The sequence below is a fragment of the Terrapene carolina genome, unplaced genomic scaffold (genome assembly GCF_002925995.2).
Source record: "Terrapene carolina triunguis isolate 2854851 unplaced genomic scaffold, T_m_triunguis-2.0 Scaffold633, whole genome shotgun sequence".
In the NCBI taxonomy this organism is placed as follows: Eukaryota; Metazoa; Chordata; order Testudines; family Emydidae; genus Terrapene; species Terrapene triunguis.
This window is the reverse complement of record NW_020664984.1, coordinates 88,526-104,784: the sequence shown is the minus strand read 5'-3', so window position 1 is coordinate 104,784 and position 16,259 is coordinate 88,526. Positions and strand designations below refer to the sequence as shown.

Below are 16,259 nucleotides of genomic sequence, written 5' to 3'. Positions count from 1 at the left end.
CAGGCCGAGCACCGCCGGCCCCAGCGGCTCCGGCCCCAGCGACTCCAGCCCGGACCCAAGCCCCAAGACCCCTCCCTCCCTATTTTCCCGGACATGTCCGGCTTTTTGGGATTTCCTCCCGGACGGGGATTTGAGGACCAAAAAGCCGGACATGTCCGGGAAAATCCGGACGTATGGTAACCCTACTCAAATTAGTTTTCCTTCCAAGTAGCCCCTGAGCCTCAGCCCAAGGCAGACTGCCCTGATCACAGCTTCCGTGATCTCTGCTTCACTGTACCCCTTGGGAATCCCACTTTCAGTTGCAATCTTAGGACCCGAACCTACAAGGTGCTGAGTGCTGTGATGTGAAGTCATTAGCAAAGAAGGGGGGGCTCAGCACCTTGCAGGATTGGGCCCTCTTTTTGGTTGAGTTTACCGTCAATGAAATCCCCGAAGCAGCGCGCTCCAGGGCTGTTGTGGAGGAATACGTACCGGGGCGTCTGTGCTTCCATGAGTTATTGCAGCGGTGGCTCCAGGCACCAGCGCTCCAAGCGCGTGCTGGGGGCGGCAAGCCGCGGGGGGCGCCCTGCCGGTCCCTGCGAGGGCGGCAGTCAGGCTGCCTTCGGCGGCATGCCTGCGGGAGGTCCGCCGGTCCCGCAGATTCGGTGGCAATTCAGCGGCGGGTACGCCAAAGCCACGGGACCGGCGGACCTCCTGCAGGCATACCGCCAAATCCGCGGGACTGGGGACCTCCTGCAGGCGTGCCACCGAAGGCAGCCTGCCTGCCGTGCTTGGGGTGGCAAAAAAGCTAGAGCCGCCCCTGGCTATTGTGTACCCCATTGCAGGGCCCCATTGTGCTAGGGGCTGTACAAACCCAGAACAAAAAGAAAGTCCCTGCCCCAAGGAGCTTCCAACCTCAGCATAAGATAAGAGACAAGAGATGGATATAGACCGATGGGGGAGTATGAGGGAACAATGAGGCAATTCGGTCAGCATGACAGGCAGTGCTGTCTGTACACCAGCAGCCCGACCATCGTCCAGTTTTTTGTAGGCTTCACGGCAAAGGAGAGTTTTGAGACGGGATTTGAAGGAGGACAATGGAGGCAGCTTTGTGGATGTTTATGGGGAGCTCTTTCCAGGGGCGACAGATTCTTCCTAAAAGTGGGGGATCACAAGGCCCTGCCCCATCCATAGCCCTGCCCTGTCCCTCCTATTCCCCCTGAGGCCCCACCTCCTGGCCAAGCCGGAAGCTGGAGCAGAGCCAGGGAGCCACGGACCCTCCACCTGCCCGGGGGTGGGTGGGGGCCCGAGAGCAGCCCCCGACCCATGTCCCTGCCCGGCTCAGATGGAGGGTCCACAGCAGCCCGGGCTTCCCGGGCCGCTCTCACCCTGGTGGGGCTCCAGCTTCCAGCCTGGCCGGGAGGCAGGGCCTTGGGGGGAAGAAGACAGGGAGGGGGCCAGCCTGTGGCGAAAAGTAGATGGGCCAGGCCCATCCACTCTCAAAAGTGAATAAGTGATTATAAGAATGACGGAGATTGACTGGGAGGGGCCTTGGAAGTGAAGACAAGCAGCTTCCGTTGGATGTGATGAACAAAGGGGGGAGGGGATCCGGCGGAGGGATGCAAAGAGAGGGGTGATGAGGTCAAAGTGACGAGCTAGGAAAACGATCTTTGCAGCAGCCTTCTGACTGGCTGCGAGTAGGGCAAAGTTGCATGTGTCAAGACCAGAGAGAAAGAAGGTGCAGCAATCGAGACCTAGGGCCCTACCAAATTCACTGTCCATTTTGGTCAATTTCACGGTCCTAGGATTTTAAAAATCATAAATTTCATGATTTCAGCTATTTAAATCTGAAATTTCACAGTGTTGTAACTGTAGGGGTTCTGACTCCAAAAGGAGTTGTGGGGGGGTCGCAAGGTTATTGTAGGGGGGTTGCAGTTCTGCTACCCTTACTTCTGCGCTGCTGCTGGCGGCGGCGCTGCCTTCAGAGCTGGGCAGCTGGAGAGCACTGACTGCTGCCCTTACTTCTGCGCTGCTGCCTGCAGAGCTGGGCCCTCAGTCAGCAGCTGCCACTCTCTGGCCACCCAGCTCTAAAGGCAGCAGCACAGAAGGAAGGATGGCATGGGATGGGTATTGCCACCCTTACTTCTGTGCTGCTGCTGGCGGGGCACTGCCTTCAGAGCCAGGTGCCCGGCTAACAGCCGCCGCTCTCCAGCCGCCCAGCTCTGAAGGCAGTGCAGAAGTAAGGGTGGCCATACTGCCACCCCCCTAAAATAACCTTGTGACCCCCCTGTAACTCCTTTTTTGGGTCAGGACCCCCAATTTGAGAAACGCTGGTCTCCCCTGTGAAATCTGTATAGTATAGGGTAAAAGCACACAAAAGACCAGATTTCACGGTCCGTGACGCGTTTTTCATGGCCGTGAATTTGGTAGGGTCCTATGGAGACCCAAGACGATGACAGCTTGGACAAGAGTTTTGGCTGTGTAGATGGAGTCGAAAGGCCGTATTCTAGAGATGTGAGGCAGAAAGAATTGGCACGATTTAGATGTAGCCTGGATGTGAGGATCTAGAGAGAGGCCCAAGTGGAAGAAGATGCCCAGGTTACAGACCTGAGTAAGAAGTAGAACATTGGTGGTGTGGCGTCCCCAGTGATTGAGAGAAAGGAGGTGTTGCCGAGGGCTTGGGGGAGATTAGTCAGATCCACTTCCCCCATGGACCCTGCAGGCCACCGTTTTAGGTTCTGCAGGTGACCTTTGACCTAGAGCAAGGATCGACAACCTTTGGCACGCGGCCAGTGGGAGCCACGATTGGCCGAACCTGCGGATGCAGCTTGCCAAAGGTTGCCAGTGCCTGACCTAGAGCATCCCAGGTAAAGAGGAAAGCCTCCGCTCTGAGGTTCCCCCATGGAAAAACTAAAGCCTTGGAGGGCAGGGGGGCAGGTAACTTAACACTTACTGTGTTCTAGTTGTGTTGAGAATTGCAGCTGGTTTCCCATCCAACAGTTGAAAGCAGAGCAGGTCACGGCCACCAGACCCCCTTCCTTTCATGTGCGGTGTTTTGCCGATCTACTCTCCGATGGAAATGGTTCAACAACTGAGTAAGAAAGCCAGTTTGATCCACATTTTGGCCTTTTTCAAGCAAGAGAGCATTATCAGCGTCCCCGGAGCCTGAAAGCCAGACCTCGGAGTGGAGTGCTGCACGGCGGGTATAGACAGAGGTAGTGACCCAGGTCTAGGGTGACCATATTACCCAACGGGAAAATGGGACATTGCGTGGGGTTAGCCCAAGTCCCCCCATCTCCTGCAAACGGGGCTGGCCCGAGCTGCTCTCCCGAGCCCAGCCCCCCACACACACACGCGGGGCTGTTGTTCGCCCCAGCCCTGCCTACCCCCGCCCAGGTCTGCCACCCTCCCACCCCCGAGCAAGGCTGGCATCACCGCTAACCCCCACCCCCACATGTTCCTCTGCACTCTACGTTTTTGAGAAAAGTGGGCATTTGTCCCGTTTGCTCTTGCCAGCTGATCAAAGTTGTGACGGCCGGGACAAGGCTTAAAAAAGGGACTGTCCTGGCCAAAACGAGCTATATGGCATGGGCGGCGGGTATCATAGGCTAGGGGAGGCTGAGCCTCTCCAAGCAGCCAGGTGTGGCCCCGCCCACACTCCGCCCCCATTCGCTCTCCTGCTTCCTGCTCTGTGGGCGGCTCTTCCGCTGTGCCATGGCCCCAGATGGGGCTGGGGCTGTGCTGCCATCTCCCAGGGCTGGGGGAGGGGCTGGGGCCTCACTGCCCGGCCTCCCAGGGCTGGAGGGATTGGGGAGGCTGGGGCCACGCTGCCCGGCCTCCCGGCACTCCAGGGCTGGAAGAGCTGGGGTGGTGCTCGGCACTCTAGGGTTGGGGCGGCTGGGGGCACTCTGGGGCTGGGGGCGCTAGCCTGGGGCGAGGGCCAGCAGCTGCAGTGATCTCCAGTGGGAGGGGGGGATAGAAGGTGCGGGGCCTCGGGCGGAAGGAGCAGAGCTGGGGGCTTGAGCCAGCGGTTCACCCGCCACCCATGCTGTATGGTCACCCTACCCAGGTCTGTAATAGCAGGGGGTGCTGTAAGTCAGGGCTGAGACACATCGGCAGAGTTGTGTGGGTGCTCTACACCGGAATAGCAGGGGAGTTGCAGGTCAGGATTGAGATGCATTGGCACAGCAGGGCTGGAAAGGCAGCGAATGCTGTAAATCAGGATTTGACTAGGTTTTGCTTCCCACTGCTCGTGACCCAGCTTAACTCGGTGTCGTGAGCCCCTTATTTTCTCTGAGCAGCAGATTGACTCGCACGTCCATTAAACACCACTGGATCATTGTTTGCTCTGCTTTCATTTCCTTTGGGACACATTTTTCTAATAATAGTTACATATTTAAAAATCCCACATGTCTAATTGGCTAAACAAGGAAGCCAATCTGAAACTGACTTGCAGAGGCTTTGCTTTCATACATACGTACCCAGGAGGCCAGAAAAGCTTCCTAGAAGCCTTTATAAAAATCAGTTGTGGAACCATATGCCCAGGGAATTTACATAGCATAGCATTTACTCAGCATCTATTGAGCAAGTCTGTGTTTAGGCACTTCAGTATTTGGAGACGCACTACCAGACGCCATGTGGTGTCATCAGAACATAAAAACTGCTCCACTGCAGCACACGAATGGTCCCCTATGCAGTCAGTGGCAGTCCCAGGTCATTCAAAGAAAGCTGTAAACTTGCCTTGTAATACACTGGTGGTAATTGCATAGAGCTGTGCATCAAGGCGGCAATTTCTTCCTGACCCCAGCTGGTGATCAACATATGCCCTGAAGCATGAGGTTTGATAGCTCTTTTATCCCAGCTAGTGCAGCTCAGGCTGCTGATCTTATCCATGTAAATGTCTAATTCCCCCCAGTGTTTGTTTGTTTTTAAAACTTACTAAGCTATTTCCCTCAGTAATACTCTGTGGCATCAGTCCGTAGGATGGCACATTATGGTCCTTGGAGTTGATAAAAGGAGAACTCTGATGGAATAAAATTTCCGGTATCCTTAATCTAGACCGGGAGGCTTTTGCTGGGGCTGCGTGTCATTCACTCTATGCTCAGCTAGAAAGAGCAGCATGCATTGGGAACAGATGCAGTGTTAATAAATATCAAGGCACACCCAATCGAGGGTAAGGCAATAAGCAGCAAAACCTAGGGATGGCTGTCTGGAAAGCAGCAAGTTCGAGAAAGACCCCGGCCTCTTCCACCAGCCCCTAAGATACTGAGCATTACTCTGGGGAAACGGACTCGCTATAAGAATAGGCATCATGGAGACCCATAATGCAAATGCTGTTCTGCAGACTCCGGCTTTTGCACGGAGACAGGTTCCTAAAACACAAATCTCAGGAGCCAGAGCTACCTTACTTTGCTGGGGTTCAACCTATCTTCCTTTCACGTCAGGTATGACTGTGTTGGAGAGTTCTCCGTACGAGCCATTCGTCAGGGGCTTTGACTACGTCCGGCTGGCATCCATCACCGCAGGTAGGTGGGCTGGAGCGCATTCTCCTACTTGTTGGCCCAAAGCAGGGTGCTCGTTGGGAGGGGGCCCCGCAATCCAGATCTGGGAGGGACGGACTGACTAGGCCTCTCCCTGCCCTGCCGCAGTCTGTCGCGCTGCACGGCCCCTTCTCGCATTGTCTGTGCCGAGAATTTCCGTGCTAAGCTGTTGAGACAAGAGCACGTTTTCAGGGGAGGCACTTTATATGATTGGACCGGGGCCATAAAGAGCAAGGGACCGGGGCAGAGATAGGCAAGGGCTGGATAGGCAGCCTCTGAGGCTCCCCCAGCTGAGGTAGAAAACACCATGACTCTGGGAGAAGAGCTCTGGCCAAAAGAACCCTGCTCTCTCGGCGCCCATCCCCTTCAGGGCAGAGACGGCGGGCCGGATTTTTAAAAGAGATCAGCACCCATTGGCCCTATTCAGGGGCCTCAATGGAAGAAGACCTCTTTGGTAAATCTGGCCCCATGCCTGCCTGATGGGGCAATGGGATCCAGATACAGATCAGGGCAGAGGCACCAGAATCGGGGGGGGAAGGCTGGCCCCATCACTTTTAAAAGTGGGGGATATGCCCTCCCACTTTTTACTGGCTATCAGGGTGAGCGATGGGGGGAGGGACGGAGGCAAGCGGGGCCCCAGGTGAAGGGGGGGCTGTGATGGGTTTCCCCTTACCCGGGGTGCCACTTGGAACTGGGGTACCTCTGAGCCTGCCTGACCCACCAGTCTGGGCTCCCTTTACACCGCATGGCTGTGCAGCCTGCCAAGCCCTCTCCCCGGCTTCAGACTGCACTTTACCAGCACACATACAGGTACGGACGTACCCAGCTGTAGCTACACACAGATGCTGATATAGCTCTGCATGGCAAGGCTCAGCTAAGGAACTGCCCAGTTACCCAAGAGCACCCCCCCTCTTGAGGGCAAACCCCAAAATTGTACCATCTTGCGCTGCACAGAGATTGGTACAGCGTAAGCTCATGAAATTCGCCCCCTCCCTCAATGTGGAGGAAGACATGTAACAGCTTTGTGCCCCCACAGTTATGAATTCCACACACTGGTTTTAGACAAAACAAAACAAGTTTATTAACTACAAAAGATGGATTTTAGGTGATTATAAGGGATAGCAAACAGTTCAAAGCAGATTACCTAGCAAATAAACAAAATGCAATCTAAGCTTAATATACTAACGAAATTGGTTATAAGTAGCAAATTCTCACCCTAAATGCTGTTTTATGCAGATTGCAGAGATTCTTGAGGGCAAGCTACACTTGCTTGCAGATTAAAACTCCAGTTATTCCTTTCACAGGCTAGAAAACTCTTTAGCCTGGGTTCAGCCCTTCTCCCCCAGTTCAGTCTTTTGTTTCTTAGGTGTTTCCAGCAGTCTTCTTTCTTGGGTAGGAAGTCAGTGAAGAATGAACCACAATGATGTCACTCCCCTGCCTTAAATAGCTTTGGCTTATGGTGGGAACCCTTTGTCTCCCCGTTTGATTCCCACGCCCGGTCAGTGGAAAACTACTAATATTATGATGGAGTCCAATACCAGGTGACTTGGTCACATGTCTCTGTAGAGCCATAGCAGCCACAACTCGGAGGCTGTTGGTAACATCCTCAGGAAGGCCTCCTAGTGGGAGATTAGCATCTTCAAAGACCTATTGGGTTCCCTAATGGCCCTTCCCAGCCAGCCATCTAGACTGATTGCATTCTGTCTAGTGGGCGTTCCCCAGGTGTAAACGTAAATACATTTGTAATAGATGCATAGACAATATTCCTAACTTCAGATACAAAAATGAGACATGCCTACAAATAGGATAATCACATTCAGTAAATCATAAACTTTTCAATGATATGTCACATGACCTATCTTATACAAAATACATCATAATTATGCCATACTCCTATCGTAATAATATTACTATGAAGAATATGGGGCGTAATGCCACAGGGACACGGGAGCAGGGCCTCGGGGGAAGGGGCAGGACCTCGGGGGAAGAGGAGGCACAGAGACGGGACCACAGTTTGGCCGCTGGTGGCCCCCCCACACACTTTTAGGGAGCTTCTGTTGCCCCTGATTCAGGGCTGTGAGGCATTTACGGTAGCAGGAACAGCTAATATTGTCGATGGTACTAACTGAGACACTGATGCCGCAAACATTAACGCATGTGCTTAATTTGCACAGGCAAATACCCTCATTGACTCCACTTCGGTTACTCACGTGTGAGAAGTGAAGCACACGTGGAAGCAGTTGCAGGACAGGATCCTTATTCAGTAGTTTGCCAGTTCCATGATGAGTCCTATGGTGCTCTCTCCCGTACGTGTAGACTCTCTGTACACTGGGATTTTTATGCATGGTCAATGCCTTGCCATTTTTTGAAAATGGGATGAAACTGGTTAGGTAGCAAAGAAAAACAGACCCAGAACAGTAGGGCTGTGGAGCAGTAATGAAGGATTCAGAACCCAAATCTGTATCAGAGAGGTATTGAAAAACCTGTCTCGGTTTTTTACATTTTTACTTGTATTACTCCATGGTGATACCATTAGTCATAGCGTAGATCTGCCTCTCACTATGTGCCTGTGCAGCACCTAGCACAGCAGGGCACTGGTCTACTCTGGGACCTCAGCACTCCTGCCAACCTACTACTAAAATGCAAAGGAACAGGCTGAAGCATATATCATTACAATACCTCAGGGCAGAGTCATATCACCAGATATTTTTAACCAGATTTTACATAAATAATGTATTATGGCCACTAAAAAACATACAAATGGAATTACATCTATCTACTCTAGTAATAGTAGTGATTTTAAAAGCGTGTCCTACATTGTTCTGTGGGTGGAGGAGAAAGCTAGCATATTCCAAATGAGATTTAGGGCTTGTCTACATTACCCGCTGGATCGACGGGCAGCAATCGATCCAGCGGGGGTTGATTTAGCGAGTCTAGTCTAGATGCGATAAATCGACCGCCGAGCGCTCTCCCGTCAACTCCGGTACTCCATCAGGCGAGAGGTGCAGGCGGAGTCGACAGGAGAGCATCAGCCGTTGACTTACCGCAGTGAAAACACCGCGGTAAGTAGATCTAAGTACGTTGACTTCAGCTACGTAATTCACGGAGCTGAAGTTGCGTAACTTAGATCGATTTCCCCTCCCGCCCGCCAGAGTAGACCAGGCCATAGACTTCAAGAATAATAAAGCCATTTCTACTAGCTGTTTGCTATACCCCAAACTGTGGGTAGTGTAAAATGGCATAACAAGACTCATGTCTGTGTATTATTAAACAGGTCTACACCATAGTATATCTACAGCAAAAGGTGCATCCACCAAAACAAAAAAAAACCCCTTCAACATCATTATAACTCAAAGTTAAACTTTTTATTCAAGTTAAACATTGTAGGCCAAAACAATTCAGCTAACATCAGGGATATTCCATAGCTTCAAGAGAAGGCAAAATATCACAGTCGATTGTTCTCTGAGGTCATCTTGAAATTCACAGCAAGATTGAAACTGACCTCTTCGATATTTTTCAGATGTGGAGTGGCTGGTTTCAATGACTCACCAAAGATATTTTTTGTCTTGATATTGCATTCTAAATTTAGCAAGAGACTTGGCTTCTTCCTCCATAAAATCTTCTCTAATTGGCATAAAGTCCCTCCTGCTTCGAGTCTCAAGTTGACGGAGATGAAAAAGTTTGTCTTCAAATTCTTTTTCTTTGCAGCCAGAAGGAATCTCACTTTATCTCTTTTATCGCATAAGGAGATTTGTGAAGTCTCAGATGAATCACCTGACCACTCCTAGCAGGGATTCTCCTGTGTAAGAGGGATCATCTTGCATGCTTCAATCAAGTAGTTTAACGTCAAAATCAGAAAGATATGGATATTTTTCTCCCTCACCGATCCCTAATATTTGCATATAATGTGATTTTTTTTATCTGGTTTCCAAGGTCTCTCCTTTCCTTTCTAAGACAGTGTTACTCCCAAGTAACCACCGTATTGGTATTTTGAAGCATTCTCCTTCATGGCTTTGTGCATCTGTTGACCTTCCTCACTGGAGTAACAGCATTGCTTTGTGCACTCTTCTATCCAGATTGCTAGTCACTGAGACATTCCTATGCTTGAGATTCTGCTCTTTGCTTGCACTGGTGTACATCACGGGTGGTTTTGCTGAGGCCAATGGAGTTACACCCTTTAGAAGTGAGTGGAAATAGGCCCATTGACTCTGCATTTCCTGGTAGAGACAACGCCAAGGTTTGAAAGGCATCAGATTTGCTCTGACTTTTCTTCCAATGATTGATCTCAGGCTGGGAAATATTATTATTATTTGTAATTTGTATTATCGTAGTACCTAGGTGCCCCAGTCAGTTACCTGCTCTTTGCAAAGAAGGCCCCATCAGTCCACCAAATCCTCTGTAGGCCATTGCCTGAGAACATCCTCCAGTGGCTTGCTCTTGAACGTTGGCTTCTTCAGTCATTCACCTTTCTCCTCGCTGTAGCTCCTGGACAATTACAATCGTGTAGCCTTCACAGCCCTCCAGTTGTTTCCGTGATGGTAGTTTGGTCACGCCGGTGAAAGTCCTCAGAAGCAGCCTTGAAGCACAGTCTCCATGTTGGAAACTAGGCTCGCCCGCACACACACCATCAGAGAGCCTTGTGCTGCTACTGCTCCGCAAACATCAGTAAGGCCTCAGAACAGTGCAGTTCCCAATGGAGATGACTCCAATCACCACCAGGTTTGGCTCCGATCGGCTAGGATGTATGGCTACAGCACCTGAAATCAGGGTGGCCTCAGGTGGTGACCCCGCCCAGAGCCAGCAACTTTCCCGGACCTGGGTCACTGCGGTTTGCATGGCCTTGGCTCCCATCCTCTGCCACCTCTAGCAAACTCTCCCCTTTCCCCCAGACCCCATGTCCATCCCCAGCCTTGACCTTGGATGTCGTCTGAGGAGGCGGGGGAGTGGTCTTTCCCGTCTCCACTCATATTTGATACAGGGTGGCCCCTTCCCCAGCTTCCGGGGTGGGAGCACGTCATGAAGGCTGAGCCTCCTCCACTCTCAAATGCTGGAGTCCGCAGTGCCCCAGAAGCCTTCCCTAGCAACCGCGCAGCAGGGATTATGGGATGTCCAATAGAGCACATGGTTGCCATGGAATCCCAGTAGACAGCCGACGCTCTAAAGGAGCTGTGGAGTCAGAACTGCCAGGCGGCTCATCCCACCAGGCCAGGGTCACGGCACTTTCCGTGGGGGAAGTTTGCTGCCGGTGCTGTACTTGTCCAGTTGAATAGATGTACCTATGCCTGATGTAACGATCAGATTGTACAGTGTAACGACAACCAGGTGTGGAGAGATGGTGTAGGGTAGTGGTTAGAGCAGGAGGCTGGCTGGGTGTCAGGATTCCTGGGGTCTGCTCGCAGCTGTGTGTGACCTGGGGCATTTCACCTCTGTACCTCTAAAAGTGGGAATTAATGGGCCCATCCAATCCAGTATCCTGGCCAGTACCTGAAGCTAAAGCTGGCAGAAAAATAATCCAGACAGGCAGAAAGAATTCCTTCCTGGCCCCTGGGGTGGTGATTTGACACTGTAGCCTGGGGTTAGATGAACTTAGCTGAGGTTGTTTATCTACGGATGTTATCGCTGCTCATGAAATTCTCCAGCCTCGCTTTAAATCCAGCTCCACTCTTTGACTCTCTGACCTTTGGAAGCTGCAAATCCCAGTCTGGCTCTGTGCTGCCCGGAAAAATCTCTCTCTGCATTGACCTGCCCCAGACCTCACCGAGCAGCCCTCTTGTTCTTGGACAAGGGGGGCAGGAAAAGACCAGATTCTTTCTGTAACTGATCTGCACTCAAATTCCCGCAAACTCTCCAACTTTCAAGGCTATACTCTGCTGGCTTCTTTCTTCCCACCCTGCCATACATCTCAACCTCCCGCTCCTCGTTCTGCCAGCCCCTTTCGCTCGCTCGTCCCTGTTCTCCCACAAACCAACATCTTCCATGCTGCCCCGCAAGCGTGGGACCCAACTCACATAGCCACTACCCTGTCCTCCATCAGAACCTTTCTCAAAGTCATCCCAACTGTGGCACTATCCTCCGGCTAATGGCCGGGCAGGTGGCCTATTACCAATCCACTCGGCTCTCTTGTCTTCTTCTCTTATGAAAGACTCTGATGCCTCTAATCGCGCACTTTGCTGTGAACCTATGTGACCTTGCGGACCTGTCTCTGTCAGGCTCCCATCTCTCCCACCCCTCTTGTGTTCTGCATCCCCTGTTGGGTTTTGACCCTGTTTAGATTGTGAGGGCCATGGGCAGGGACTGTCTTTCATGTTGCGTGTGTCACAGCCGGAGGGAGAGGAAGGATGGCTGAGCAGTTAGGATGCTAGCTTGGGACTCAGGAGATGTGGGCACAGATCTCTGCTCTGCCACAGACTCCCTGGGTGACCCTGGGCAAGTCACTAAGTCTTTCTGTGCCTCAGTTTTCCATCTGTACAATGGGAATAATAATCCTGCCCTGCCTCACAGGGGTGTGGTGAGGAGTCATACATTTAACAGTGGGAAGGTGCTCAGATATGAGGGTGTCTAAGTACCTTGTACCCAGTACAGTGAGGCTGTAATTCTGAATGGGTCCTTTCAGTGCTACTGTGCCACAAACACGGGCCTTGCTCGTCTCCGCAAACTCCAGCCCCATGCGTTACTCCCAGGGAGGGCACGATAGTCTGAAATGGCGTTAGCGCAGAGTCACGGAGAACTGGGGCTTTCGTTAAGCCCGTTACAGAAATAGTGGGCAGTCCTGGGGGGGAATCCTGGCCTCACTGGAGTCCATGGCAAAAGATTTCATCCAGCTTGAGCTGCCCTTTGGGAAAATGGCACCGATCACGCCCCCATTGTGCCTCACAATGCACTGTAACAGACCTGCCTCTCACCGCCCTGGCCTGTCCTAGGAGACCCACCCAACCCCAGGGGCTCAGCCCACACTTCAGAAATACTGGCTTACCCAGATGGAGTGTTTGCACTTGTCTCTAGTGGCAGTAGGTTCTGGATGAGGAATTGCCAGCTTGAATCAGCCCTAAGGTCCATCTAATCCAGTATCCCATCTCCACAGTGGCCAAATGCTTCCGAGGAAGGGGCAGGAAACACCACTCTTTGTAAAGGACTCCTCTGCATCCTGCTGCGTGCTGTTCCTCAGATACCCATGACTGGCATCATCCAATGCCCACTGACATTCACGGGCATCTTCAGTGCTCTCTGGCTCAGGCCCCCACCGTGCCCTAGTCTCTCTCACCGCACTGCTGGCAGGGGCAGAGTTCATGAAAGCATTTGTAAAGCAGTTGGATGTGCTCCCTTGAAAGGCGCCACAGAGTGTAAAATGTTGCGATAAATAATCTTAAGGAGGTCACTTTTTGACCAGTTTACAGTATTTGCAGACTGCCTTCATTTGTCCTTTTGGGGAGAGTGGCGTGGCTTGGGGTGCAGTGTGGGCCAGGATGCCTGGGTTCCACTCCCACCTCTGCCAGCCACTGATTCGCTATGTGACTTGTTCCCGCTCCCTGTGCCTGGGTGTCCCCCTCTGCAATCTGGGGGTGGGGGGGCAGTTGTGCTTCTCCGTCTCGCAGGGGAGTTGTGAGGCTTACTTCATGCTTTGAGATCCTGGAACAGGGCAAAGCTTTAGACTTGTGGGGTTCTGGGGGAGCAAAGTGTTTCCCGAGTGGTCTGTGGTGCTACGCGCATGATTTTGCAGAAGCCTGGCGTGTGTGCATAGCCATGACATGTTACACCAGTAGGCAGAGCTGGCAATGCCAGGAAAGGTACTGTCAGCAGGGGCGGGGGAAGCTGGCTCTACCAGGTCCAGGATAGCCGGAGGGGTCAAGAATCTGGCACTGCCAGGTCAGGGATAATCAGCGGGGACTAGCTGGGGAGAGCTGGAACTCACATGTCAGGGATAGCCCGCTGGGGAGGTGAGCATGGGGGCTGGCACTGCCAAGTCTGGGATACCCAGCAGTCCATCCCCCACAGGGCCGGCTTCAGGCACCCGCAAAACAAGCAGGTGCTTGGGGCGGCACATTTCTAGGGGCGGCATTCTGGCGCCGGTCATCATAGGCGCCGACTCCGGGGCATGGGGAAAAAGTGCCCCCGCTGCCCCAGCTCGCCTTCACTCCGCCTCCGCCTGCTCCCCTGAGCGCGCCGCCGCCGCTCCACTTCTCCCCCCTCCCTCCCAGGCTTGCCGCGCGGGAAACAGCTGTTTTACGCAGCAAGGCTGGGAAGGAGGGAGGGAGGAGAAGCCAAGCGGCGGGCGCTCGGGGGGGGCAGCGGTGGTGGAGCGGAGGTGAGCTGGAGCGGGGAGCGGTTCCTCTACCCCCCGTTACTTCCTGCGTCCCCCACCCTAGCTCACCTCCGCTCTGCCTGCTCCCCTGAACGCGCCGCTACTCCGCTTCTCTCCCCTCCCTCGTCGGAGAGGGAGGGGAGAGAAGCGGAGCGGCGGCGCGCCCGGGGGAGCAGGTGGAGTGGAGGTGAGCTAGGGCGGGAGGTCACGGGGGGGGGGGCGCCGGAAGCCATGGGGGGGGGAATGCGGCACTCCCCGGGGAGGAGGCGGGGCTGGGGATTTGGGGAAGGGGTTCGGAAGAGGTGGAGTTGGGGCAGGGCCGGGAGCAGGGGGGCACTTAAAAAAAGGGGGGGCAGCCAAAAATGTTTTTGCTTGGGGCGGCAAAAATCCTAGAGCCAGCCCTGATCCCCCACCTGCTGCCGATTGGTGCTTTCTCGCCCGTCTCCTCTCTGCCACTAGCCCTGCCTCCCTAGCCGGAGCCGCTCCTTCCCCCTCCGGAGGTGACATGCTGCTTCCACATGGGAGTGAGGGGGACAGGCGGAGTGGGGAACGAGGGCTCTCAGCACAGCTGGGGAGGTGATATTTGCTTCAATCCAGAGTCTTAACCTGGCCCGTACCTGGCATGTGACCAGAAACTCCCCCTCCTTCCTGGAACAGCGTGTGCTCCGTGAGCTAGTTTCCTAACGGCCTCGTCAGGACTAAATAATTAACCCCAGGGTGAATCCCATCTCTTCTTGCTCTCCGGGCTCTGGGCTAGCTGGGGGGCAGCCCTGCTGTCCTCTGCGAGCTCGAGGCCCCTCGGGTGCTGGTGTTGCTATGGCCGTTGCTAACCTTTGTTGGGGTCTCTGGGTCATGCAGGTTCTGAGAACGAGGTGACGCAGGTGAACCGCTGTCTGGACGCCGCCAAGGCCTGCAACGTGGACGAGATGTGCCAGAGGCTGAGGACGGAGTACGTCTCCTTCTGCATCCGGCGCCTGGCCCGGGCCGACGCCTGCAACCGCTCCAAGTGCCACAAGGCCCTGCGCAAGTTCTTTGACCGCGTGCCCCCCGAGTACACGCACGAGCTTCTCTTCTGCCCCTGTGACGACACGGCCTGCGCCGAGCGCCGCCGACAGACCATTGTCCCCGCCTGCTCCTACGAGTCCAAGGAGAAGCCCAACTGCCTGACCCCCCTGGATTCCTGCCGGGAGAACTACGTCTGCAGGTAACACTCACGCAGCACAGTGGGGCCCAGTCAGCCCCACCCCATGGAGGCCTGGTCCAACCCACTGAAGCCTGAGGGGAGTCCTTCCAGTGACTCCATTGTGGGCCTTGAAGCAGGCCCTAAAGTGAGACCCTCTGCTCCAGGGGCTAAAGCAAAGGGTTGGCTAGGAGGAACCCAGGGTCAAATGTAGGGTGAGCTGCTCATGGTGCGTTCTTGAGGCAAATCCCTTGGATTGTCCCCCTTTTTGCCTCAGGTATTGTAGCTGGAAACCTGGGAGGTAAAACAAATGTCAGGCTGTATTAATTGCACCTGCTGTCCCAAGGATCCCAAAGCAATTTACAAGCGCTCCCTGCTAAGCCTCTCAGCAGACAATGGAGCTTTGTTACCACTAAGGGGTAAACTGAGGAACAAAGAAATCAAGCACTTGCCCAAGGTTATGCAGTGAATCAAGGAGCAGTGCCCAGCCCTGCTGACTGCTAGGCGCATGTCTACCCACTAGGCATCACTGCCTCTCTGTGTAAGGAAACAGGAAGTAAGAGCCTCACTGGGAACCAGATGCTTAGCAGGAGGGATAATGGGGGAGGGGTGCACACAGTAACCATCACTAGCAAATGGGGTGGGAGCCCTCAGGAAATGTGGCAGACTGCAAGGCCATTCAGCGGCTTGCATATATCTCCAGCCCCGCCTTTAACCCTAGCAGCCTCGGCAAGGGAGATGGCACGTGGTCACAGACAATGGCTCTTGACTGAGACGTCCTTGGCAGGATCGGACTGTGTCTCAAGGCGTCTGTTTATGGACCTGCTAAGAGAAGTCAGAGCCGGAACTCACATGTTGTCCTGGCTGGCAGGGCCGGCTTTAAGCCGATTCCCCGGAATGGGGCCCCGCGCCTAAGAGGGCCCCGCAACGTCCGGGGCTGCCGGCAGAGCGGGAAAAAAAAAAAAAAAGCCGCGTCCTGCTTCTCCCCCCTCCCTCCAGCGCTTGCGCCGCCATACAGCTGATCAGCGCAAGCCTGGGAGGGAGGGGTGAGGAGGAGGAATGCGGCGTGCTTGGGGAAGAGGCGGAGCCAGGGTGGGAATTTGGGAAGGGATCCAATGGGGCAGTGAGGGGGCGGGGCCAGGGCAGGGATTTTGGGAGGGATCCAATGGGGCAGAGAGGGGGCGGAGTCAGGGCAGGGCTGGGGCGGAGTTGGGGTGGGGGGAGAGAGACAATTCGTGTCCCGGCGTGGGGCCCCGCACCT

General features: G+C 54.0%; 1 protein-coding gene across 2 annotated transcripts in view; it reads left to right on the top strand.

Moving 5' to 3' along the window:
- LOC112109329 (GDNF family receptor alpha-4) overlaps positions 1-16,259 on the top strand; it is a 135,355-nt gene that overhangs the window by 102,724 nt on the left and 16,372 nt on the right. For both annotated transcript variants that reach the window (XM_026659551.2, XM_026659552.2), the window contains 2 exons: positions 5,424-5,504; positions 14,677-15,022. In XM_026659551.2, coding sequence (XP_026515336.1) covers positions 5,424-5,504; positions 14,677-15,022 — 427 coding nt within the window. The remainder of the gene's footprint in view (positions 1-5,423; positions 5,505-14,676; positions 15,023-16,259) is intronic.